Below are 25,320 nucleotides of genomic sequence, written 5' to 3' on the forward strand. Positions count from 1 at the left end.
GCAGCACCCCCACCTTTCTTGGGCAATTAGGATAGAGAAAGGTAAAACACACAATGCTGGGGATCTGGAGCAAAAATCCAGATCTCTAAAGGAAGGAAAACTAATGAGAGTCAAGATCTGAAATAGCAGCATTTTTATTTGCTATGTAATATGTCACTTGACATGCTGCTTGTTTCGAGTACTTTTGGTTTATATTTAATTTTTAATAAAGGGATTGAACCTGAACCGCAATGCTGTCTGTATGCTTCTAATGCAGAAAATTGATCCCCTTCTCATTTCCTCTAAACAGCAAGATTTTAGGATTTCAAGAATTGCTTATTTCACGGTTCATTGATAGGTCTAGAGTTCCCTCCTAAAATTTTCACCTCCCTCTGTCACTTCTTTTTTAAAGCATATCTTTGGCCAAGATTTTTATCGCATGTCTTGATACTGCTATGTAATAATGCTTTTGTTAAACTCCAGTAAGTCTGTTTTACAATGGAATAGAATAGAATACTATTTATTGTAATTCAAACCTGGGTTTGAACGAAATTCAATTTCTACAGTTTTTTACATTACAAAACAATCCAAGACCCACACTTAACACAGTTTACATAAACATCCATCACAGTGAGTCTCCAACATCTCCTCACTGTGATGGAAGGCAAAGTCTTTATCTCTTCCCTTTGTTCCTTCTCCCGCGGTTCAGCAGTCCAACTGCAGTGTCGAGGCGAACTGGGGCTCCGATGTTAAAGCCCCCGGCGGGCGATGGTAAGTCTTGAAGCCGTTTAAGCCACGCCGGGCGATGTTAGGCCCGGCTCCATGTCCTTCAAACCTGCGATTCCAGTGGGAGAATGACGCTATTGTAGCATAAATGTGACTTTGTCTTTTGAATTCCACACGGTTTTCAAAGGTGTCAAAAATAGCATGGCATTAAGTTCTTAGTCACGAGAGGATCACCATGTTTTATGTACTTTCCATTTTGAATTTTTTGGAGCTTTATTTTATGTTTGAAAATAACCATACTCTTCCAACAAAAATAAAAATTTGAATTGGACTTGTATATGCCAGTCACTGCAAAGATGTAGAATTCAGCTAAGAAGCTGCAAACAGTTTTGGAGGTTTTCTGAAGAAACGGATCCCTGTAGATATCACATGGGTTACCATTGCTGCTGTGGTGTAAACCTGCTATGTTGTAGGCTATCAGGATTAGTTTCAAATCTTGAGAATTTAAAAAATAATCTCTGGGTTGCCACAGCAAATAAACTGAGGAAAATAGCAAATATTAATTTCTGTTCCTTTAAATGATTTTATTTATTTTTCAAATATTGGAGGTGGATGTGTCAATTTAACTAATAATGGAGCATCATGCAGCCAAGAGACACATTTTAATTCAGATTCTGATTAGAATCTTGAAGATGATTGTGTTAGGTTAGAAATTGAGGTTGGAAATTGAAGCTCAGTTGATAAAACCTCCAGGGATAGGGGCAGGAATAGGTGGAATAAGCCATTTTTCAAAATGTGAACAATATTGTCTCATTAATTCTCATACAGCACAGCCACAAATGGTAATTGGAAATGCTGGCTACATATCATTTTGCCTGTCTCTTCATTCCTTATATGGTGATAGCCCAGAGACAGGTGGAAAGGAAATAAGATCCTGGAATCTGAAATAAGCATGGAAAATGTAGGTGAAATGTAGTAGCTTAAGCAGCGTTGTAGAAAGAGAAGGTTTCAGTTAATGTTTTGGGTTAAGGACATTTTGCACAATTGTCAACGATTTTTTGACAGGACTATTGACTCTTTCCTTTCCACAGATGCTGCCAGACTTGCAGAGCGTTTCAAGCATTTTCTTTGATTATCTGTGTACTGCTTTCACACGGTGGAGAATTTAGAAATATCTCCAGGGATGAACATTTGTGACGGCTGTTCACCTAAAAAAAGCTCCTCTTGTAATACTGCATGTGAATGAGATTTTGAGTGAAACATTTAAATAAATAATTTAATTGCTTCCTTATCGTTGTGGAACATCTACTGGCTGCAAGGAGATTTTGTTTAACATTATGTCTGAAATTCAAAGAAGCATTGATTCATTCTTCCGAAACTCATAAATAAAAGAGGCTGGGCAATCTTTGAAAGACTTTCCAGAAAATCACGACTATCTCTGGAGAACATGTCAGTCAGCTAGTGCAACAGCAAGTGACAAATCTCTGGTGCAGCTAGTGGAATTGATCCTTCACAGCTCCAGTTTCAATCCTAACTTGCTGTTTGTGTGGAGTTTGCACATTCTTCCTGTGACAGCGTGGATTTCCTCTGGGTGCTCCTATTTCCTCCCATAACTCAAAGACATGCATGTTGTTTATCGGCCACTGTAAATTGTGTAGCTGAGTGATAGAATTTGCATTGGGGGTTAATGGAATGCGGGTAGAATAAAAATGCATGAATGTAGTTTCATTTTGTTTATTATTATTGTCATGTGTACAGAGGTACAGTGAAAATCTTTTGTTGTGTGCTGTCCAGTCAAACAAAATACTGCACATGATTACAATAAAGCCATCATTAGTGAACAGATAAAGGATACAACATTTAGTGCAAGATAAAGTGCGATAAAGTCCAATTAAAGATAGTTCAAAGTACTCCAATGAGATAGACGGGAAGTCTGGACCACACTGTAGCTGGTGAGAGGATTATTCAGTTGCCTGACCTGGAGGTTTATGTGTTTTCAAACTTCGGTACCTCTTGCCTGATGTAAGAAGGAAGAAGAGGGATTGATTGGGGTGAGACTGATCGTTGGTCATGTTGTTGGCCTTGATGAGGCAGTGTTAAGTGTAGATGGAGTCAATGGAAGGGAGATTGGTTTCAAGGTCAGTTTATTGTCAGATGTACCAATTAAGGTACAGTGAAATTCGACTTACTAAAAAAAGGCAACAAGACACACAACTACATAAAAATCAACATAAACATCCACCACAGCGGATTCCCCACATTCCTTTCAGTGATGGAAGGCAATAATGTCTAATCTTCTTCTTCCTTATTCTCCCGCGGTTGAGGCGATCGAAGCTCCCGTGTCGGGGCGGTAGAAGCTCCTGCGGCGTGGAGCTCCCAAAGTCGGCCTCTGACCAGAGACTGCGAGCACCACGATGGTAAGTCCGCAGGCTCCCGTGGTGGAGCTCCCGAAGTTGGTCTCCAGCAAAGGCCGCCAACTCCTCGATGTCAGGCCGCAGTGCGGACAGAGATACGATACGGAAAAAAATTGCATCTCTGTCGAGGTAACCACCCGGTTTGCATGATGGCCAGGTTTATGTAGCTTTAGTGTTGATAGGAATTTGATGGTCTGCATGGATTTGGACCAATAGTCCTGGCTGTTTGACTGTCACTAGAGGCTTCCTGTGTTGCGTGAAGCTCCTAAATTGACAAAGGGAATCTGAAGGGAATGTTATCAATTAAATAAAACTGCCAAATGCTACAAATATGTCCAAAGTCAGAAATATGTTTGCCAGTATGTAAAGGGAGATGAATGAGGGAGAGATTGATTCTGAATGAAACTGATTTCTGTCAGGTGGAGAGAAAAGACCCATGGGAGTATGCTTAAGTGGAACAGATTTCTCTATACCCTGGATAATATATATTCCGCAATAAAAGCTGTTGAAATGATTAAGTCATTTATTTTCGTCGCTGTTTGTCAGGTCATATTCCTTTAATCACACCAGTGACTGCTTTTCAAAGTTGTATTGATTTTGTTTTGTTCGAGAATGTGGTTGCCATATTGCGTGCCAAAATAACGTACTGTATAACTGATATGGATTTGTAATATTGGCTCTAGTATATTTTGATCTATCATAGGACATTGCAAATAGTAATGGATGGGACATGGTTGCTTGTTGAACATTTTTTCTGAAGGACTCTGCACTGTCTTAAGGATGTACATGATGTTTGTCAAAGTAAGTTTGTTTGTTCTTATTGTGATGCTAATAGACAGACTCTGGAATGCCTTGTCAAACCCGGTTGTTTCACTCCACCTAAAAAATAACAGTGCCCTGGTCAGTGTTATAATGCAGAATCTAAAGGGCCTGTCCCACTTACGTGTACTTGGCACGCAAATTACGCGACCTCATGGTCGCGTTGAGCAGCGATGGCCCCGCAAAGGTCGGGCGCGATTACATGCGTACGCACAGTCGTCTGGAGCACGTGACGTCATTTGAAGATGGATACAAAGCTGGAATAACTCAGCGGGACCAGCAGCATCTCTGGAGAGAAGCAATGGGTGACATTTCGTGTGGAGACTCTTCTTCAGTCTGAAAAGAATAGTAGAAGTGGGGGCGGATCCGGACCACAACGGCCGTGAGCCTCAGGCCGAGTTTGGCGATCGTTTGCCTGCTTCTGCTGCTGTTGAAGGTGAGACGTTGCGTCACACCAGGATCTTGGGCCTGTCCCACTTTGGCCGTCAGTTCCGCGACAGGCCGTTGGCACGTGAAGATTTTGTTTACTACAAAAATTTCGGAGCCCCACGCGATGCCGCGCACAACTACATACCCCTCCGCGCTTCTAAGTGGGACCGGCCCCGCGCGGCCATACGATGCCCGTGCGCCTCAACGCGACCACGAGGTTGCGTAATTTGCGTGCCAAGAACACATAAGTGGGACGGGCCCTTAAAAGATTACAACTTCAGCATACTGTTCGCCAATTTTTCAGTTTTCAAATTTCACATGCTCATGTTAAAGCCCAGCTGTATGTCCTTGATCTTCCTATCTTTGTAGCTGCTTTCAGCCCCTAATTCTTAGATCTCTGTAGTTCTACAATGCTGGTATATTATAGTCAGAGAGAAATGAGCATGGAAACAAACCATTCAGCCCACCAAGTCTGTGCTGAACAAAAAACACCCATTTACACTAATCTGCAATAAAAAAGAACTGCAGATGCAGGTTTATACTAAAGATAGACACAAAATGCTGGAGGAACTCAGCGGGTCAGGCGAAAATGGATGAAAATGGATAGGTGAGATTTCTTCAGACTAAGTGTCCTGACCTGAACCTTCACCCATCTATTTCTTTCAGAAATGCTGCCTGATCCGCTGAATTATTCCAGCAATTTATGTCTATCTTTACACCAATCTGTTAATGTTCCTTACTATTAACAAAACCATTTAAATAAAATTCTCCCCACATTCTTGCATATCCCTCATGTTTTTAAAGTTGTTCAATAAACTGAACTAGACCTGTCCGTTAGACTTCCCGTTGTCAATTTAATATTCTTGTGATTATAGCACTAGAAGTTGCTATAAAGTGCAGGTGGATATGGGGCAAGTAGCCTTTACAGGATATTTCGCACCTATCTTTAAACAGGAAAAGTACTCGAGTTACTCAACATATCTGGTTGAAGGATCACAAATGGGCAGTGAGAGATCGATAATGTGCAGTCTCCAGCAAGGGAGACAAAGGGAAGGTTTTAAAAATACCTTCAGTTAAAATCCAAAGCAATGATATTTCACAATTTTTGCCTCGGGCAATCACATGAAGTTGAATATGAACAGTAAATGAAATAATCGCATCTGCTTCAAGTGTTATACAGGAAGACCCCTGTTCTCAAGTAGACAGAAATTGTGCTGTTGGAACTGTGCCATTCATTGACTTTGTGCAAAAACTGTACGAGACCACTTCAAATATTTACACATTGAACAAAACTGATGACAATAAGCAACATGTGCAGCCTAGATTTGTTCATGGAGCTTGCGGATTCTTGATGTTTTAATAAACTGGATCTCTCATCCCTATAGGCAGCTAAACATGGATTACAAAAGGCAGAGCTACTGACCATTGCTACACACAAGTATATGCTGAATACATGCCATCCCTGGGTTATCACAGAGTTCTGTACCTGTTAGTAATCCGAACTGTTCGTAACTCGGAAATGAACAAAAACAGTGTCTGAAAGAGGATCAGATAAACAGTTGTGACAGGAGAGCTAGCAGACATAGGATGATGACCGTCCACTGGCTTCACTGACTCAGTTAATGAACAAAAGTTTGTTCATCGCTCCCGCACCTGTTCGGCTCCACCCAGGTCCTGATTGTTATGGCTCAGTGATGCGAATGGAAGAGGAGAGATGGTACACACGAATGCACCATTCCTACCCAGCAGAAAATGCCTGTTGCCCCCTCAGGTCCATAAATTCAATATTTGTAACCTGGGGAGGGCCACTATGTGAGATTGGACTGAATAGGTCTTTCTTGACTAGCTGGGACATAATGGACCATGTGGTCTCCCATGATGATATTCGATGACAATAATTTCAAGATGGCAGCATAACCAAAGGGGTCTCTTATTTTGTGTTGTTGACAACACAAGTGCATGGAAGTGAATTGGCTATCTCCTACACTGTGCTCTTTTCTGCCTGATAATGAATTCTGATGGCACGTCACACCCACAATCATCCTAACAACATGTAGCAACTGGTCACCTCAGCTTATCCGAAAAAAGTCAAATTTATATCATGCATTTTATGACCACTAACATCCCACAGAATTATGCAGCCAATGTAACATATTGAGTGATGTAATGTAGGAAATCTGGATGACCGTACAAAGAAAGATCACCCAAACTAATGTGATGACCAAATAATCTGTTTTTGTTGAAGGGTAAATTTTGGCCACAACTGAGAGAATTAACCTTCTTTGATGAGTTTCTCTTCATTTCCACCAGAGTGATCAACATTTCCCTAGGTTTAACATTTCAGCAAAGGAGATCACTCATTAAAAGATGCATTATCACATTGGTCTAAACTTTGCTCCTTCTACCTGTGGCTGGAGAGGTTTCAGCCAAAAACAGAAAGAACAAGAATCAGGGAAGATCAGAGAGCTGCTTGACCTTTAGTAAAGGGGCTGTCCCACTGCAGCGACCTAATCTATGAGTTTAGAAGAGTTTGCCCTCGACTCAAACTCTCAGCATGGTCGACACGTGGTCCTAGGAGGTCCTATGAGGTCACTGGAACTCTCCTTCATGCTCGAGGGAAGTTCCTGCATACTAGTGGCCTCAGCATCTTGAAAAAAGTGCAGTGGAGTGGGGTCGCTATGTAGTTACAGGCAGTCGAGGGCAGCCGTAAGCAATCTCCTTCGCTGAACGGGCATTGGAGTTTTCAGGACCAAGGAAAACCGACCAGTAGGTTAAATGCCTGCTAATTTATTAAACGTTGTCTGACTTCTTAAAGGTGTCTCCCCCCTCTTCTCCCCCCCCCCCTTCTCCCCCCCACCCGCTTTTCTCCCTCCCCCTCCTTCTCCCCCCTCCTTCTCCCCCCCTTTCCCCCCCTTCCTCCCCTACCCCCCCCCTTCTCTCCCCCCCCTTCCCCTCCCCCCCCTTCTCCCCCCCTTCTCCCACAGGGGTGGGTTGTGGGTGTGGGGGGGGAAGGAGTGTTGTATGGGGAGGAGTGGGAGAGGGGAGGGGGTAGAGCGACTACACTCAGCAGTCACACAGCACCTCCCGACCCCACACAACGGCTTACCCGACTCCACACAGCACCTCCCGACTCCACACAGCAGCTTTCCCGACTCCACATAGCCGGCTTTCCCGACTCCACACAGCCGGCTTTCCCGACTCCACTCTTGCGGACTCAATCGGAACTACTTGCGGTCTTCCATGACCAATCCGATTTTGGAACAGGAATTCGTGTTCATCTCATGATTTTCTACCCAGTACAAATTCTGCGGAAGCATTCAAGCTAAAGATTACATGGCTTTGTTAGTAGATATCTGGCCTGAGTTGGGTGGTTGTAAATTCAATTTCTGATTCAGAGACATTAACAGAAATATAGGCTGATACTCCCTTAAAGTAGTAAAGCAGTAGTGTACGAGTAAAGGTTATATTTTTTGCATAAGGCTTCAACCCAAAGCCTGCTGGCCATCTGAAAAAGACATGAAAGATTGCAGGCCACCAATTTGAAGAAAAACCAGGGTGTTCTTCCCATTGTCCTGGCCAATGTTTATACTTTAATCAACATTACATAAACACATTGCTGCCCCTAATTATCTGTTGTACTTTGTTCAGTACGACAAGTGGCTGCAGCTTTGGAAAAAAAACATTCACTGCAAAAGACTTTGAGGTTATAAAATAATATGTATTATTTTGGTTGGCTTTAGATTGACACAAGGGCCATTTCTTGATTAAAGGGAAGAAAGATGATTTGTTACAGATCTCCAGTTGAGATCAATTCGAGGTCCAAGTTCAGTTACTGAGGGTACTCAAGACAGAAATTGAGAGATCTTAGATATTCAGGGAGAGAAGGGATATGGGATTAGTGCAGGAAAGTGGGATGGAGCCATGACACTACTGAATGGTGAAGTGGGTATGAAGTGCTGAACCTACCCTTGTTGCGAGTTTTTATTAATTAAACCTGATTTTAATGTATCTTCTTACCATGTTTTTGTTGTATTAATATAGAACGTTCCTCCTCAAGACCTTGCTCAACATAACTGACTTTTGGCTGTAAAAATAATATAGTTTTAGTACTAAGTTGCTGAAGTAATTTAAATTGTTGGAATTTGAATGGCATTGTGAAACATTTATCACAACTACAACAGCAATTTATACGATATTTTCAAATTAAGGAAACGGCAGTTTAGTGGGTTGAATAAAATTTAGTATTGAATAAAATTTGATACTAATCCATAAAAATAGAAAGTCAGCAATGAAACTTAAAAAAAGATAGATGTTGGAAATCTGAAATGAACAAAAAACTGCAGGAATATCTCAACAAGTCAGGCAGCATCTGTGGAAAGAAATTATGTTTCCGGTCCATGACCTTTCATTGGTATTGGGAAAGGGAGAAATAAGAGTGCAATGTGTTGATGTATCGTCTATTTAATGTTACATAACTGACTATACTCAAATTAAACAGTAAAGGTAAAGAATTAAAAGGAAAGGAAAAAAAGTATAGCAAATAAAAATAATAAAAAATACAGAAGAAATAAAGTGTGGGGCACCTCCCACTCCCATTCCAATCTTCTGTCTTGAACTCCTGCAGTGAGAGCCAATGCAAGCATTAGGAACGTGTGTGTCGTTAATCCCCCCCCCCCCCCCCCCACTCACCCACTAAAACAGATAGAATGAAATGCTGGAGTAAGTGCGTCATGCAGCATGGCCTGTAATAGGTGAACACAGGAGAGGGAATTATTTGTTAGGCAGATTGTTGGACAAAGGCCAGAGATGAAGAGACAGGTGTCAACCAAGAGGATAAAGAGTTACGAATTGTTAAGTTCGGGAATAGTAAGGTTGTGAATTGTGTATCCATTGTAAACAGTACAAGTAGAGGGGAGAAATCTGTGTGAGGTCAGCCAGGATTCGGGGGAGGGGGATGGAACAGAAGGGAGGAGGAAGCTTGGTGGAGAAAGGGAGGGGCATGGGGATTATTGTGTCACACGCACTAACCACCCCCCCCACTCAATGGAAAAGACTATTTCCTGAGTTACTAAAAGTAAAAAAATCAGAAGATGCTGGATATCTGAAAAAATGAAAATGCTAGAAACACTCTGAGAAAGAGAGATCTGAGAAATGTTGAAATGTTTCATATCCAAGACTGCTCATTTTAAGAAGCTGCTTTCTTTTTTTCAATGTTGGAAGATTGGGGGTCTGAGCTACAATCATGAGAAATGGACACATAACACTGTTGCCAGAACAATACCGAGTGCGTTCTACAGTCAGGCATGTTACCTTTCAGTAAGTGTTAAACTGGGAGGCCGTCTGTCCTCTGCTGCAAAGTACTTCCTGGCAGCTTGGGCAACATTTATCCCTCAACAAATCAAATCCGATAATCCCTCAACAAATCAAATCCATAGATGCTGCCTCACCTGCTGAGTTTCTCCAGTATCTTTGTCTACCTTCGATTTTTCCAGCATCTGCAGTTCTTTCTTAAACACATCAGATTATCTGGTCATTTGCCGCATTGCTGAGTTCCCTACATCATAGCAGTTCGTAAATTTTAAAGGAATTTATTTGACCTCAAAACACCACGACTTTTGAAGGTTGTTAAGAGTGGAACATAAATGTAAGTCTTTATTTCTGATGCCCATGTTCCTATAAAATCTCCAACTCACCAGAAGTGAGTACGCTGTCTTCTCCATTTCCATATTTCTAGCATCACCTTTGTTTCTATCTTCTTTCATATGTCATACATCAGACATTAGACTACACTACACTACAATATTCAACCTCTCCCTGGACAAGTCCGTGGTCCCTGCCCGCTTCAAAAAATTCATCATTGTAACGGTACCTAAAAATGCCTCCCCAGCCTGTCTGAATGACTAACGTCCGGTGGTCCTCACCTCGGTAGTCATGAAATGCTTTGAGAGGCTGGTGAAGAAACACATCTGCGCCTTCCTCCCTCACAACATGGACCCGTTACAATTCGCATACCGTCCGAACAGATCCACGGACGATGCGGACTTCCAGTTTTTGCACTCACCATTCTCTCTCATCTTGACAGCCAGAAGGGGGGCTGCGTGAGGATGCTGTTCATAGACTTCAGTTCAGCCTTCAACACGATAGTCCCCACCAGACTGGCCGAGAAGCTACTGGAATTAGGGCTCAACACCCCCTGTGTGCCTGGGCCCTGGACTTTCTCACCGTCAGGCCCCAGGTAGTCAAGATGGGAGGGAATACATCAAAGTCCCTCACCCTGAGCACAGGATCAACCCAGGGTTGCGTCCTCAGCCCCCTATTGTACTCCTTGTACACACATGACTGTGTGGCTAGGTTCAGCTCCAACTCGATAATCAAGTTTGCTGATGAAACTATGGTGGTGGGCCTGATCTCAGACAATGATGAGAAGGCCTACTGGGAAGAGGTGGCTGATCTGGCACTCTGGTGTCAAGACAATAGCCTCCTCTTGAACATCAAAAAAACTAAGGAGCTCATCGTGAGCTGTTTTAATTACCTGGGAGTCCACATCTCTGAGGATATGACATGGACATCACACGCTGCAACACTCGTGAGTAAGGCAAGGCAGCGCCTTTACCACCTCAGGCAATTGAGGAAATTCAGAGTGTCACCGAGGATCCTCCAGTGCTTCTACTCAGCGGCTGTGGAAAGCATCTTGTCTGGAAATATCGCAACCTGGTTTGGGAATTGCTCTGCCCAGGACAAGAAGGCTCTGCAGAGAGTAGTGCGTTCGGCCGAACGCACTATGGGAACTTCACTCGCCCCTCTGCAGGAACTATACATCAGGAGGTGCAACTCCAGAGCCAATAAGATCATGGGAGACCCCTTCCACCCCTGCAACGGACTGTTCAAGCTGCTACGGTCAGGCAAACGCCTCCGTGGCCATGCTGTGAGAATGGAGAGGTTGAGAAGGAGTTTCTTCTCAGAGGCCATTAGGACTGCCAACTCCTATCTCACCAGGGACTAACTTTACTGTACCATTCTACTGTTTATTTTAAATTGCTGTTTTTTTTTCCCTTTTCCTTCCGCCCATAATATGTAAAAGAATATGTGATTCTGTTCCATTCTGTTTGTAGTTTGTTTGTAGTTTGTTTGATTGTTTGTTTTTTGCACAAAGTCCGCGAGCATTGCCACTTTTCATTTCACTGCACATCTCGTATGTGTATGTGACGAATAAAGGTGACTTGACTTGACTTGACTTAGAAGAATTAATACGTTGAATGGAACTCCAATTAAAATCACACTTTCTGTAAAGCTGTCAGTGACATATTGCCTAAAAGTTTATTGTTAAAAAAACATACACCATCCAGTTCATTGTGAGAAATACCATAGGAACCCACAGTAACGGTTTAATAGTTATATGTTTTTCTTCAAAAACATAACAGCAATATTTTAAACAGACTGATTCTTGTGGCTGAATACAATTCTCTTCTCCCTGTAAAAAAAGAACAACGTTAAACAATGGTTCATAAGATTTGACCAGCAAGGGGAATCGTTGAGTGGCTGTAGAATTTTCTTGATACTCCAAAGGCAAAACATTGCATATACTCCTGAAAAAAATGTTAAGCAGGAGTGATGCAAGCTCTACCTGTGTAAACTAAGTATCAGTCTTGAATAGCTTGTACTATTTCTTGTGCCGCAAGCATAAAATATGCTCTCAATGCATTTCAATGGTTTATTTGGTTGGAAATGAATGAGCACGGCCAGCACTAATGGTGTGTAATTGAATGTCCTATATTCTTGCATTTGGTCTATTTTTGGCACTATCACCCATATTCCCAGACCCACCACAGCAAAACGTGGAAAGCAGAATAAAGAGCATGCAATTATATGTAATTTCTTTCACATCAAATCACATTAAAGCCAAGTTTTAAAAATGATTCATAAGGACTATTTATATATTTTAATGTGTTTTTATTTTTATTTCCCTGGTTTACTTAATGGAGAAATGTGTTTCAGGTAATTACACCATTCAGAAGACTAATTCTTTGTGCTGAGAATAGAAAGGAGATGGAAGACTGGATCTCTTCATTAAAATCAGTACAGAGTAGAGAGCACTACGAGGTAAGCTTCCGACTTCAGTGCACTGTTTCTGTGTTCAGAGATGTTATTCCCAACCGCTCATTGAGTACGAAACAAGAGGATAACTTTGCATCATGCATCAGAGAAGGTGCTATATGCCAATTCGTTTGAGGGCAATCGTCCAACATCTTCCTGGCCACAAACTGAGAATGATTTAATCTATTTTCTTCATTTCTGAAATTGTCCTGATTTAATAAAGGCACCGCATGGTTGTGTAATTGAATTGGCAATGAAACCTTGTTGATTGAAAGAACAGATGGTAGACTCGGTCTCAGAGGCAAGTGCTACTCGTCTGTGATGATCCCTGTTTCGTTTCTCCCTGGAGCTGATTTCAAGATCCAGGTCATTTGGAATATTGGAAATGCTATCAATTTGATAAACCAAAGTGCATCTCACATTCTCCAGCTGCAGTCAGGCAGCTTTGGTGAATTTAGTCAATATTTAAAATGTGTTAAAAACCAACTTGGGGTCGAAATACTGGAATATCTGAATAAATCTCACGTTAACGGACATAAAGGACAGATGGATAGAGTTAGTTACAGATCGGCCATAACCTGACTAATAATGAGCTACAAAATGGCTTTCTCTGTTTCATTGCAGTGTTACATTTTGTATCTAATGGGGCAAAGGTCTGATAAGGGTCATTACGGGATCTAGTTGAATGAAAGTTGTTTGCATCATGATTTATAGTAATAAACTAGACCAAGTGCAGACCCGTTGGGTCTGTTCCCCCAACATGTGGTTGGGGGGGGGGGGGGGGGGGGGGAGGCGGCATGCAGCGTCACACACACTAACTCCCCCCCCCCCCGCACTCACGCTAATTACCCCCCTTGATATTATATTAATATTATTAATTTGCTCCTTTTACCCCATTACCACCCTATCTACTGACGCATAGCCCCCAACTTGCAGTCACATCTGGGGGGGGGGGGGGGGGGGGGGGGCGGGGGTGGAGAGTGAGAGTTAGGGCAGAGAGAGAAGGGGCAGAGGGAGAGAGAGAGGGTGAGAGTGAGGGGGAGAGAGAGGGGGTGCTTGAGAGGGGGGTGAGGTGGGGAGCAGGGAGGGTGGAGGGGGGGGGAGGGTAGGGGGAGGGGAGGGGGTTTAGGGGAGAGGGGGGAGGGGGGTGGGGGAGGGGATGGAGGGGGGGGGGGAGAGAGGGAGGAGTGGAGAGGGAGGAGGGGAGGGAGAGGGAGAGGGGGGGGGGGAGAGAGGGGGAGAGGGGGGGGAGAGAGAGAGGGGGGGGAGAGAGTGTGGAGAGGGGAGAGAGGAGGGGGAGGGGAGGGGGGTGAGGGAGAGGTGGGTAGCAAGGAGAGGGGGAGGAGGGGATGGGGGGGGGAGGGGGTAGGGGTGTGGGAGGGGAGAGGGAGGAGGGTTTAGGGGAGGGATGGTGGGGGAGGAGATGGAGGGGAGGAGGGGGGAGTGGGAGAAAAAAGGAGAGAGAGAGCATTGGGGGGTAGAGAGGATTGGGGGGGGGGAAGAGGAGAGGGAGAGCAGGAGGAGAGGAGGGGGGGAGGAGAGGGGGAGGGGAGGAGGGAGGGGGGGGGGAGGGAAGGGGTGGGAGAGAGAGTTCGGGAGAGGAGAGGAGAGGGGAGAGAGGAGAGGGAGAGAGGAGGGAGAGAGAGAGGAGAGAGAGAGGGAGAGGGTGAGGGAGAGAAAGAGAGAGAGGGAGGGAGAGAGAGGGAGAGAGAGGAGAGAGAGAGATAGGGAGGGAGAGAGAGAGAGAGGGAGAGAGTGAGAAAGAGAGAGGGATAGGGAGAGAGAGAGAGATAATGCCTTTTTACTCAACCCAAACCCCCCAAACAACCATTTGCAGGCAGTGCTTTTTTCCTCAAACTAACCATAACCATATTTTCATTTTCAAACCAAATTAAGGGTACTTACTCACAACTGTGTAGACATTTGTTCAGTCATTCAGAGTTCAGACCTCCATGCTGTAGAGACTGATTGGGGCACACCACTTCCTGGTTTTATAGTCCCCCCCCCCTCCCACCAGCAGGAACAGCAGAGAGAAGGGGGAATTTTGTAAAAGCATTAATATCTGTCATTTTTCATCGACGGGAAATATCCTCTGCACACATACGGCGGAGGGGGGCTCTGAGCAAGGTGGCCAAAAATGACGGCCGTAGGTGGCTGCGTTCGCTCGGAAATCGCAGCACAGGAGGCCAAAACTGGTCAAGAACAGACTTTTAGTAAGATAGATAGATAGATAGATAGATAGATAGATAGATAGATAGATAGATAGATAGATAGATAGATGGATGACTGAGTAATCTGTATCTAGCTGTAAAAATTGCTGTCAGATATTTGTGGGAATTTGCACAATTACTCACTTTTTTTGCAATTCACACAAATGAATAAGCAGGAGTTTATTATTCTCTTGCTTAAGAATCTTATTTCTTAATCATCTCTCTTCATCTTCAACTTGCTCGTATATTCTTAGGATGGACAGCTAATTTGCATGAGATGAAGCAAAACACTTCATCATATAGGTTCTGCAATCTTGGCCATTTGATGGGAATGTTCATTGAAAATTTGGGCATCAGAGCCATGACTTGTGAACAGTGAATATGTACTCACATCCATATCCAGAAATTCCTGTAACCCCATCAATCTGGTTAGGAGAAGCTCAGCAACACAGCAGAAAATTGGATAATTTACCAGGTTTTGTTGTTCCACCAGCAACTGAGATGGTGGTTTATTCTGAACCAGTATCTAAAAGGAAACATTAATGGAGAATCAATTATTAGGAAACCGTTAGGAATCTGAATCGTACAATTCCAGTTTATGGAGATTTTAAAGTATATAGAGAGAGATTTTTGCTTTTTGTTGTTGATGAGCAGACCTGTTTTTCCCTTTCATTAGACGGCACAGTTTAATGTGGAACATTTCTCAGGGATGCATAACTGGTATGCCTGCTCCCATGCTCGCCCTACATTCTGCAACGTTTGTCGAGAAAGCCTGTCTGGTGTCACCTCTCATGGACTCTCCTGTGAAGGTAAAGATCAACTGAGCTTCAATAAAATGCACTGAAGCAGCTTGTTACTATTTACTGCTTTAACTCAGGGTTATCCAATATGGGCGTCCTCTACCCATCAATCCGGTCCAGAACTATGGCCAACTCTATAACATTTAACTCAGTCATCTCAATTAAATACTGATGGGCTGTTAATGAGCTGTTGCCATGTTTTGGATTAATGTTTAGAACATTAATATCTTTAATACAGTAAACCCTCTTTAGAATGGACGACAGCAGGGGGAATGGTTATTGTCAATGGTCCACTATAACCGAGTGTAATAGATGGCATCTCATGTGTAGAGATCCAACAATAAAATTTAGACTGAGCAAGAATCACTCAGAAAAGCATTGACCGAGGTGCCTTTTTTCAGCTGAAGCATTAACGCAAAGCCTTACCTGCCCTATGCTACAAACCCCAAAGGTTTCATTATGTCAATACTAGTGGTGGCGGCAGGCGCAGCCGAGGAAGCTGTGGGGGCTGGGGGTGGAGTTTGCGGCTGGGGGCCGGGATGGTAGGCACGGCGGGGGGGTGGCAATAACAGGCTCAGCCGAGGAAGCAGCTGGGGGTGGCATCAGCATTCCGTAGGTCTGTCCGCTATAACCAAAATCCATTATACAGAGGTCAGTAAAAACTAATGGTTTACTGTATACTGTATAGAATTCGCAGCACAGAAGGTGGCCATTTGGAAATCAGGTCGATACAAAACTTCTCCACACCACTATACATCCTAGTATATTTAACCTCATTTTGCCCACATATCGTTTCCCCATGGTAAGGGTATCAAAAACAAGGGGACATAGGTTTAAGGTGAGAGGACAGTAGTTTTAAAGGGGGACTGGAGGAAGAGTTTTATTTTACACAGAGAGGGCTTGAGGAGCTGGATGAATCGGATACAATCACCATGTTTCAAATACATTCAGACAGGCACTTGAATAGACAAGGCATAGAAGAAGGATACAGCCTTACTGGGGGCAAATGGAATTAGTGTAGACAAGTAAAAAGGTGAGTATGGATGTGATGGGCAGTAGGGCCCTTTTATGTGCTGTTCTGTGCTGAGTTCTATGATTGACTAGTTTTTATTTACTCCAAAGATTCGAGCATTAATCTGATCAACTGTTTATTAAAAATAGCGGCATTCCTGATATCAAGCTAATAGTTTTTATGCATTAATTCAACATCATTTTATAATTTAGAATTTAGAAACTATATTGCCTTAGTATATAAGATTTATTGGAATCCATGGCAATATAAAATCAAACTGTCCACAAATAGCCCGTGAAGTAACATAGTATGCTTCTATGAGACCCAGAGTCACAATGCTTTAGATTGATGCTGCAGTAGAATATCTTTGTGTCAAGATGTTTGAGTCATTCCTTGACAGGACCAAAAGGACACAGGCACTGTCAACGTAATTGAGTTATAATGATTTTTGTCAAGACCGAGAAAACAATTTGTTGCAAGTGAGCCTGTCTAATTCCTGGCGTCATCTAACTTCCAGTTATTATGGCTGCACATCCACAGCCTGCAGTGACTTGTGTGTGAATTGTCATCTCTACTGTTGTCTTATTTATTTCTATTTCTCACGTATTTATTTCTGGATTAAAGAATATAATATTCATTCCTGCAGATTAACACTTTTTTAGTGTTTAAGAAGGAAAATATATTAATGATTTGGACGAGGGAATTGAATGCAACATCTCCAAATTTGCGGATGACACAAAGCTGGGGGGCAGTGTTAGCTGTGTGGAGGATGCTAGGAGGCTGCAAGGTGACTTGGATAGGCTGGGTGAGTGGGCAAATGCATGGCAGATGCAGTCAATGTGGATAAATGTAATGTTATCCACTTTGGTGGCAAAGCCAGGAAAGTAGACTATTATCTGAATGGTGGCCGATTAGGAAAGGGGGAGATGCAACAAGATTAGGTGTCATGGTACACCAGTCATTAAAAGTAGGCATGCAGGTGCAGCAGGCAATGAAGAAGGCGAATGGTATGTTAGCATTCATAGCAAAATGATTTGAGTATAGGAGCAGGGAGGTTCTACTGCAGTTGTACAGGGTCTTGGTGAGACCACACCTGGAGTATTGCGTATAGTTTTGGTCTCCTAATCTGAGGAAGGACATTCTTGCCATAGAGGGAGTGCAGAGAAGGTTCACCAGACTGATTCCTGGGATGTCAGGACTTTCATATGAAGAAAGACTGGATAGACTCGGTTTGTACTTGCTAGAATTTAGAAGATTGAGGGGGGATCTTATAGAAACTTACAAAATTCTTAAGGGGTTGGACAGGCTAGATGCAGGAAGATTGTTCCCGATGTTGGGGAAGTCTAGAACAAGGGGTCACAGTTTAAGGATAAGGGGGAAATCTTTTAGGACCGAGATGAGGAAAACATTTTTCACACAGAGAGTGGTGAATCTCTGGAATTCTCTGCCACAGAAGGTAGTTGAGGCCAGTTCATTGGCTATATTTAAGAGGGGGTTAGATGTGGCCCTTGTGGCTAAAGGGATCAGGGGGTATGGAGAGAAGGCAGGTACAGGATACTGAGTTGGATGATCAGCCATGATCATATTAAATGGCGGTGCAGGCTCGAAGGGCCGAATGGCCTACTCCTACACCTATTTTCTATTTTCTATGTTTCTATGAACTGCAGATGCTGGAAAATCGAAGGTAGACAAAAATGCTGGCGAAACTCAGCGGGTGAGGCAGCATCTATGGAGCGAAGGAATAGGTGACGTTTCGGGTTGAGACCCTTCTTCAGACAGATGTGGGGGTGGTGGGGGCGGGAAGAAGAAAGGAAGAGGCGGAGACCGTGGGAGAGCAGGGAAGGGGAGGGGAAGGAGGGGGAGAAAGCAAGGACTACCTGAAATTGGAGAAGTCAATGTTCATACCGCTGGGATATAAACTACCCAACCAAAATATGAGGTGCTGCTCCTCCAATTTACGGTTGGACTCACTTTGGCCATGGAGGAGGCCCAGGACAGAAAGGTCGGATTCAGAATGGGAGGGGGAGTTGAAACCACCGGGAGATCAGGTTGGTTATTGCAAACTGAGCGAAGGTGTTGGGCGAAGTGATCGCCGAGCCTCCGCTTGGTCTCACCGGTATAGAGCAGCTATACCTAGAGCAGCGGATACAATAGATGAGGTTGGAGGTGGTGCAGGTGAACCTCTGCCGCACCTGGAAAGACTGCTTAGGTCCTTGGATGGAGTCAGGGGGGGAGCACCCGCTGAGTTGCTCCAGCATTTTTATCTACCATCTAGTCCAATTATGTCAGTTCTGCATGCAGTCTGAGTGTGGCTGGCAAGACCTGCCTGTGGGAGGGGCACACTTGAGGACAGTGGGGGCACGGGAAAGACACTGTGGCGGGTGCAGTTTCTGAGGTTTTCATGCGTATACTGGCTCTGGTGATTCAGTCCTGTCGGCTTCCTTCAATGTTAATACAGACCCTTTCACTCAAAGTGTACCAGTCTGTCCTGTCTTGGGTACGAGACTCCAGCTCTCTTGTAGGAAGGCAACCGTTTTTGAGCTGTCTTTGAATTCTCCAATTAGTAAGAGTTTTATAACGTGTAAATTTAGTCACCAAATAAGGCAGTGCCTTCTGCAGCAATTGCAACCTTTTCATTTTGTTTGATTTTAGTTACCTCTTTAAGGTGATATATGTTCTGTGGGCAGCAGTTTGATCGGATTAGTCTGTCAGAATTCATTGCATCACATCAGGAGCGAAAGGTTTAAAGTTTAAAAAAAAATCTAATTAAATAATTCAATTTATTTTTAAAACCTGGGTCCAAATACTAACTGACCAAATCACTAGCGACATTATTATTGGAAGACATGTGTGACACCATCAGTCAACTTTCAACACAGCAATAGGACTCACTGTGACAGGGAGTTTGCCATTTTATTAAATAGAGTGGAAAGAAGATTTGATGGAGATAATTAATGACAGAACATCTAATTCCTGCATAGTTTAGGTTGACAGATATGACAAAATTTGCATTAGAAATCAGGTGAGAATTCACAGTGTTAGCTGAGAGTTTTTAATCTTGAGAATGCAGTTAGTGTGCTAATGAGTTACTGCTCCTCTGACATCGGCACATTTATCCCTTTGAATACACAAGGATATAATGCACCTAATATTAGAAGTAACATTAGATTAAAAGTAACATTAGCAAATTTGCAGATGACACAAAGATGTGTGGCAGTGTGAACTGTGAGGAGGATGCTATGAGGATGCAGGATGACGGACAGATTGGGTGAGTGGGCAGATGCATGGCAGATGCAGTTTAATGTGGACAAATGTGAGGTTATCCAATTTGGTGGCAAGAACAGGAAGGCAGATTATTATCTGAATGGCGCCAAGTTCGAAAAAGGGGAACAACAACGAGATCTGGGTGTCCTTGTTCATCAATAACATTAGCAAATTTGCAGATGACACAGCATGCAGGTACATCAGGCAGTGAAGAAAGCTAATGGCATGTTGGCCTTAAGAGGAGGAGTTGAGTATAGGAGCAAAGAGGCCCTTCTGCATTTGTACAGGGCCCTAGTGAGACCACACCTGGAGTATTGTGTGCAGTTTTGGTCTCCAAATTTGAGGAAGAACGTTCTTGCTATTGAGGGAGTGCAGCGTAGATTCACGTGGTTAATTCCCAGGATGGCGGGACTGTCATATGCTGAGATTGGGTTCTATACACTGGAATTTAGAAGGATGTGCGGGATTCTTATTGAAACATAATATTATTAAAGGATTGGACATGCTAGAGGCAGGAAACATGTGTCCGATGTTGGGGGAGTCCAGAACCAGGGGCCACAGTTTAAGAATAAGGGGTAGGCCATTTAGAACGGAGATGAGGAAAAACCTTTTCACCCAGAGAGTTGTGAATCTGTGGAATTCTCTGCCTCAGAAGGCAGTGGAGGCCAATTATCTGGATGCTTTCAAGAGAGAGTTAAGGGGCTGACCCACTGCGGCGTCCTAATCCTCGAGTTCAGAAGAGTGTCTTCGACCTTCAAGCTCAAGGGCACTCGCCTGGAAAACCTCGAGCTGGATCGACCGTCACCGATGAAACCGCGAGATGAAAACACACGCACGCACGCACGCACACACACACAGCCAGGGAAAGAGGGAGAGCCCTGTCTGAAATTCGCACCCGAGATGAAGAGGAAGGTAAAAGATGGCTGCACAGTGTACAATAAGTCCTTTAGATGTCCTTCAACATGCAGAAATTTTTTCCGCGACCTAGCTGAGGCTGTGAGTATGCGGGAACTTCCCTCGAGCATGAGGGAGAGTTCCAGTGACCTCCTAGGACCATGTGTCGACCATGCTGCGAGTTTGAGTCGAGGGCGAACTCTTCTAAACTCGCAGATTACGTCGCCACAGTGGGACAGCCCCTTTATGGGCCTGTCCCACTTAGGCGACCTTTTAAGCGACTGCAGGAGACTATGCAGTCGCCACATGTTCGCAGGCGGTTGTCGGGGAGTTGCCTTCATGGTCGTGTGAAGAGTTGCCGCATATCGGGAACTAGTCGCGTCCTCATTATGGTCGACGCAAATTTTTCAACATGTTGAAAAATTAGCGGTGACTGGAATGAAGCTGCCATGGGGAGTAGCGAGAATTCCCGTGCCATAGGTGGGTCGCCAGGAGGTCGAAAGGTTCTCGTAGGTTGTAGCCGGTGCTGACCGATGAATTTCATTGGCTCATTGGGAAAAAAAACTTAAGCAGTAGAAACTTACCGTACGCTGTGCTTTAGTCATCTTAATAACATTGCCAACCTTCAGGTCTGTTCATCGCGATATCACCTTGGCTTTGCACCTTGTGAATTTCACTCAGAGAGCTCTCCCCCCGCTTGCCCTGTCCCCCACCTGCACAACGGGCTGGTGAAGGAAGCAATGTGTGTGTGTTCCACTCTGACAGTCGCCGTTCCATTTGCCGGTTTTTCAGGTGACTCCGGTCTCCGGCAGTCGCCTGTAAAATGGCCTAAGTAGGACAGGCCCATGAGGTAGACAAAAATGCTGGAGAAACTCAGCGGGTGAGGCTGCATCTATGGAGGAAAGGAATAGGTGACGTTTCAGGTCGAGACCCTTCTTCAGACTTGGGGTTAAGATTAGACCCGAAATGTCACCTATTCCTTCGCTCCATGGATGCTGCTTCACCCACTGAGTTTCTCCAGCATTCCTGTCTACCTTTGATATTTCCAACATCTGCAGTTCTTTCTTAATAATTTATTTGATCAGTGATCAAATGTCTGCCGAGCTTCACAGCCGTGTATCTCTGGCTTCTTAAAAGTGATCAAATAAATAGTGGAAATCCTCAGTCGAGTTGTTAACAGCTAAACTACCTGCATTTATCAATCATTGTTGTTCTTTGTAACAAGTCCCAAGCAGCATCACAGAGCATTGATACCTAGTGTGTGATTCTGAGTCAGGCAGAGGTTAAACGTAAAAGAGAGAGAGGCAGATGGAATTCCAGATATTGGGGTCGGAGTAGCCATAACAATGACAATTAGTGCATTCCCATTGTTATTTTGATATTGAGCAAATTGACATATCTGCAGCCTGCCAGGTCTTGCCAGAGGACAGTTAAGTCAATAATGTGGATCTGAGATTGGAGTCATATATAGATATTCCCTGATGCTGGAATACAGTGCCAAATAAAGACCCATCATTATTTATTTGCCTCTGTACTCCACAATTTGAGATTTGTAATAGAAAAAAATCATAGGTGGTTAAAGTGCACATTGTCAGATTTCATTAAAGGCCATTTTTATACATTTTGGTTTCACCATGTAGAAATTACAGCTGTGTTTATACATAGTCCTCCCATTTCAGGGCACCATCATGTTTGGGCCACATGGCTTCACAGGCATTTGTAATTGCTCAGGTGTTTAAATGCCTCCTTAATGCAGGGATAAGAGAGCTCTCAGCACCTAGTCTTTCCTCCAGTCTTTCCATCACCTTTGGAAACTTTTATTGCTGTTTATCAACACGAGGACCAAAGTTGTGCCAATGAAAGTCAAATAAGCCATTATGAGACTGAGAAACAAGAATAAACTGATAGAGACATCAGCCAAATCTCAGGCTTACCAAAATCAATTGTTTGCAACATCATGAAGAAGAAAGAGAGCATTGGTGAGCTTACTAATTGCAAAGGAACTGGCAGGCCCAGGAAGACCTCCACAGCTGATAACACACCTGTCCGACAGATCAGAAACACTCTTCAGGAGTCGGGTGTAGATTTGTCAATGACCACTGTCTGCAGAAGATTTCATGAACAGAAATACAGAGGCTACACTGCAAGATCCAAACCATTGGTTAGCCACAAAAATAGGATGGCCAGGTTACAGTTTGCCAAGAAGTACTTAAAAGAACAACCACAGTTCTGGAGAAAGGTCTTGGGGACAGATGAGATGAAGATTAACTTACATCAGAGTGATGGCAAGAGCAAAGTATGGCGGAGAGAAGGAACTGCCCAAGATCCAAAGCATACCACCTGGCCTGGGCATGCGTGGCTGCTGAAGGAACTGGCTCACTTATCTTCATTGATGATACAACTGCTGATGGTAGTAACATAATGAATTCTGAAGTGTATAGACACATCCTATCTGCTCAAGTTCAATGATCTTCCACCGTCTGGCCATAAATGGTGATACAAGCATGCATTCACAGGAGGGAAATTAGCCCTTGTTGTGAAGCCATAAGCTCGGTATTGTTAATTGTAAACACCTGAGATTCAGCCACATGTTTGATATTTTTTGAGCCATAAACTGGGAACGGGAGCTCTTGGTGTCTGTAGCACTCCTGGCATATCCAATGATAAGGAATCTCAGGGCTGTGCTTACTCTTGGAGGGCCTGGCTAGGCAAGGACCTCTTGATCTCTTTGGTCAATTTGCAGATGTCGCGAAGATTCAGCACTAGCTTTGGTCAGCTAGTGGTGAAAGATGCTTCACGTCCTCTGGTGGGCGGCGCCAACTCGCGTCGCAGCGGCCTCTGCAGTCCGTCTGTCTTTTTGTTATTCTTTGTCCCGATTTAATGTAGTTTTTATTTTTTTGGGGGGTATGTGTGTGTGTGTGTGTGTGTGTGTGTGTGTGTGTGTGTTGGGGGGGGGGTCGGGGGGAAACTTTTAAAATCTTTTCCCTGCACGGAGAACCCGACCTTTTCCCTGTCGGGTCTCCGTTGTCATTGGGGCTGCAACGTGGAGCGGCCTCCAGCAGGAACGACCTGGGGCTCCAGTCACGGAGCGGAGGACCTACTCACCATCACGGAGCTAACCGAATTCGGAGTGGGTGGAGCGGTGGTGGCGCGCTGCTGCGACCCGACCCTCAGAGATTCGGAGGCTCCAACCGCAGGTCCGGTGGACAGTAATATCAGGAGCCCGCGGGTCCCTGCTGGGAGATCGATTTTCGGGGCTTCCGCAACGGCGACTTCTCCCGCCCGAGTCGCGGGGTCGAGGAGTACCTGGAGCAGGGCCTTACATCGCCCGGCGCGGCTTGGAATGGCTGCGGGACTTTGCTAGCGCCCGCCGGGGGCTCCAACAACAAGACCCGGAGTGCGGCCTTGCATCACCCGACGCAGCGTTAATGGCCGCGGGACAATTGCCATCGCCCGCCGGGGGCTTTGACTCTGACATGGGGAGTGCAGGGGAGAGATAAGTTTTTTTGCCTTCCATCACAGCGAGTAGGAGATGCGCTGTGATGGATGTCTGTGTAAATTGTGTTGTGTCTTGGGTCTTTTTTTTCTTGTGTATATGACTGCAGAAACAACATTTCATTTGAGCCTCTATGAGGTTCAAGTGACAAATAAATTGTATTGTATTGTATTGTATTGTATTGTATTGTATTGTATTGTAAGACTAACTTTACCCAGAAAAATGCAGAAAGGCTATTTCCATTAGTAAATAAGTAAAAGCTAACAGCAGGGGTGTGCAGCCTGGAAATTCTGCAAGTAAAGAAATGAAAGATGTTGTGAACAAGTGAACAGCAGTTACTACTCATTGTCATTGTTCTCCAGCACTTATCCCACCACATTAGAGTGGTAGATGCTCTGTTATTTTATGTTCATTCATTGTGTGTTGGTGCTCACTCCCAGTGGGAGTAGCTGCACATTTTCTTGATGTTGTGTTACCGCTAAGTTTTCATGCTCGGGTACTATCATAACACTAGACATGTTCGGCCACAGGGTTGCACAAAGCAGTTTAATTCCAAATAGGTACAAAGATATTCAGCTTTGTTGGTACAAGTTCGAATTCTTTGTCAAAACAACAAGTGCCCCATCTAGTGGGTCAATTGACATCAACCAAAATCTAATTCAGATATGGGAATTTAAGACATGATGAATTTTGTGCTCAGACATGTACCTCTGTCTCGTTTACAGTTTGTAAGTTCAAGGCCCACAAGAGGTGTGCTGTGAGAGCAATCAACAATTGCAAGTGGACAACGCTGGCTTCAATAGGGAAAGATATCATTGAGGATGAGGATGGGGTAAGTATGTACATCTTCACAAGTGGCCCACTTCCAATGTCATTTGACACTTCTGCTAATAGATAAAAATATAAGCTATGACAGAGATTCAGTGATCCCTCTGGGCATGTCCCCAGGGAGAAGCACTGAAGAATATTTATTCTTCAATCAATACAAGCAAATAGGAACATGATATAAGTGCAGGATTTAATCACCTGTTCCACCATTCACTGAAATCAGAGATGATTTGTAAGGAACTTTAAATATACATCGCTCCTGTTCCTGGGTTCCTGAAAGCCTGTTCTGTTCACCCTTGATATCACGGTTGAGCTGTCACTAAAATCAATAAATGTGCCTTTCTCACTGTCTTTT

At 44.0% G+C, this 25,320-nt stretch overlaps 1 protein-coding gene across 2 annotated transcripts in view; it reads left to right on the forward strand.

Annotated features, from left to right (window-relative positions):
* The window catches only part of dgkh (diacylglycerol kinase, eta), a 303,149-nt gene that overhangs the window by 178,360 nt on the left and 99,469 nt on the right, over window positions 1-25,320 (forward strand). For both annotated transcript variants that reach the window (XM_055644779.1, XM_055644780.1), the window contains exons 5-7: window positions 12,363-12,467; window positions 15,348-15,480; window positions 24,863-24,969. In XM_055644779.1, the coding sequence (XP_055500754.1) occupies window positions 12,363-12,467; window positions 15,348-15,480; window positions 24,863-24,969 (345 nt within the window). The remainder of the gene's footprint in view (window positions 1-12,362; window positions 12,468-15,347; window positions 15,481-24,862; window positions 24,970-25,320) is intronic.

This window comes from Leucoraja erinacea, chromosome 13 (assembly GCF_028641065.1).
Source record: "Leucoraja erinacea ecotype New England chromosome 13, Leri_hhj_1, whole genome shotgun sequence".
Classification (NCBI taxonomy): domain Eukaryota; kingdom Metazoa; phylum Chordata; class Chondrichthyes; order Rajiformes; family Rajidae; genus Leucoraja; species Leucoraja erinaceus.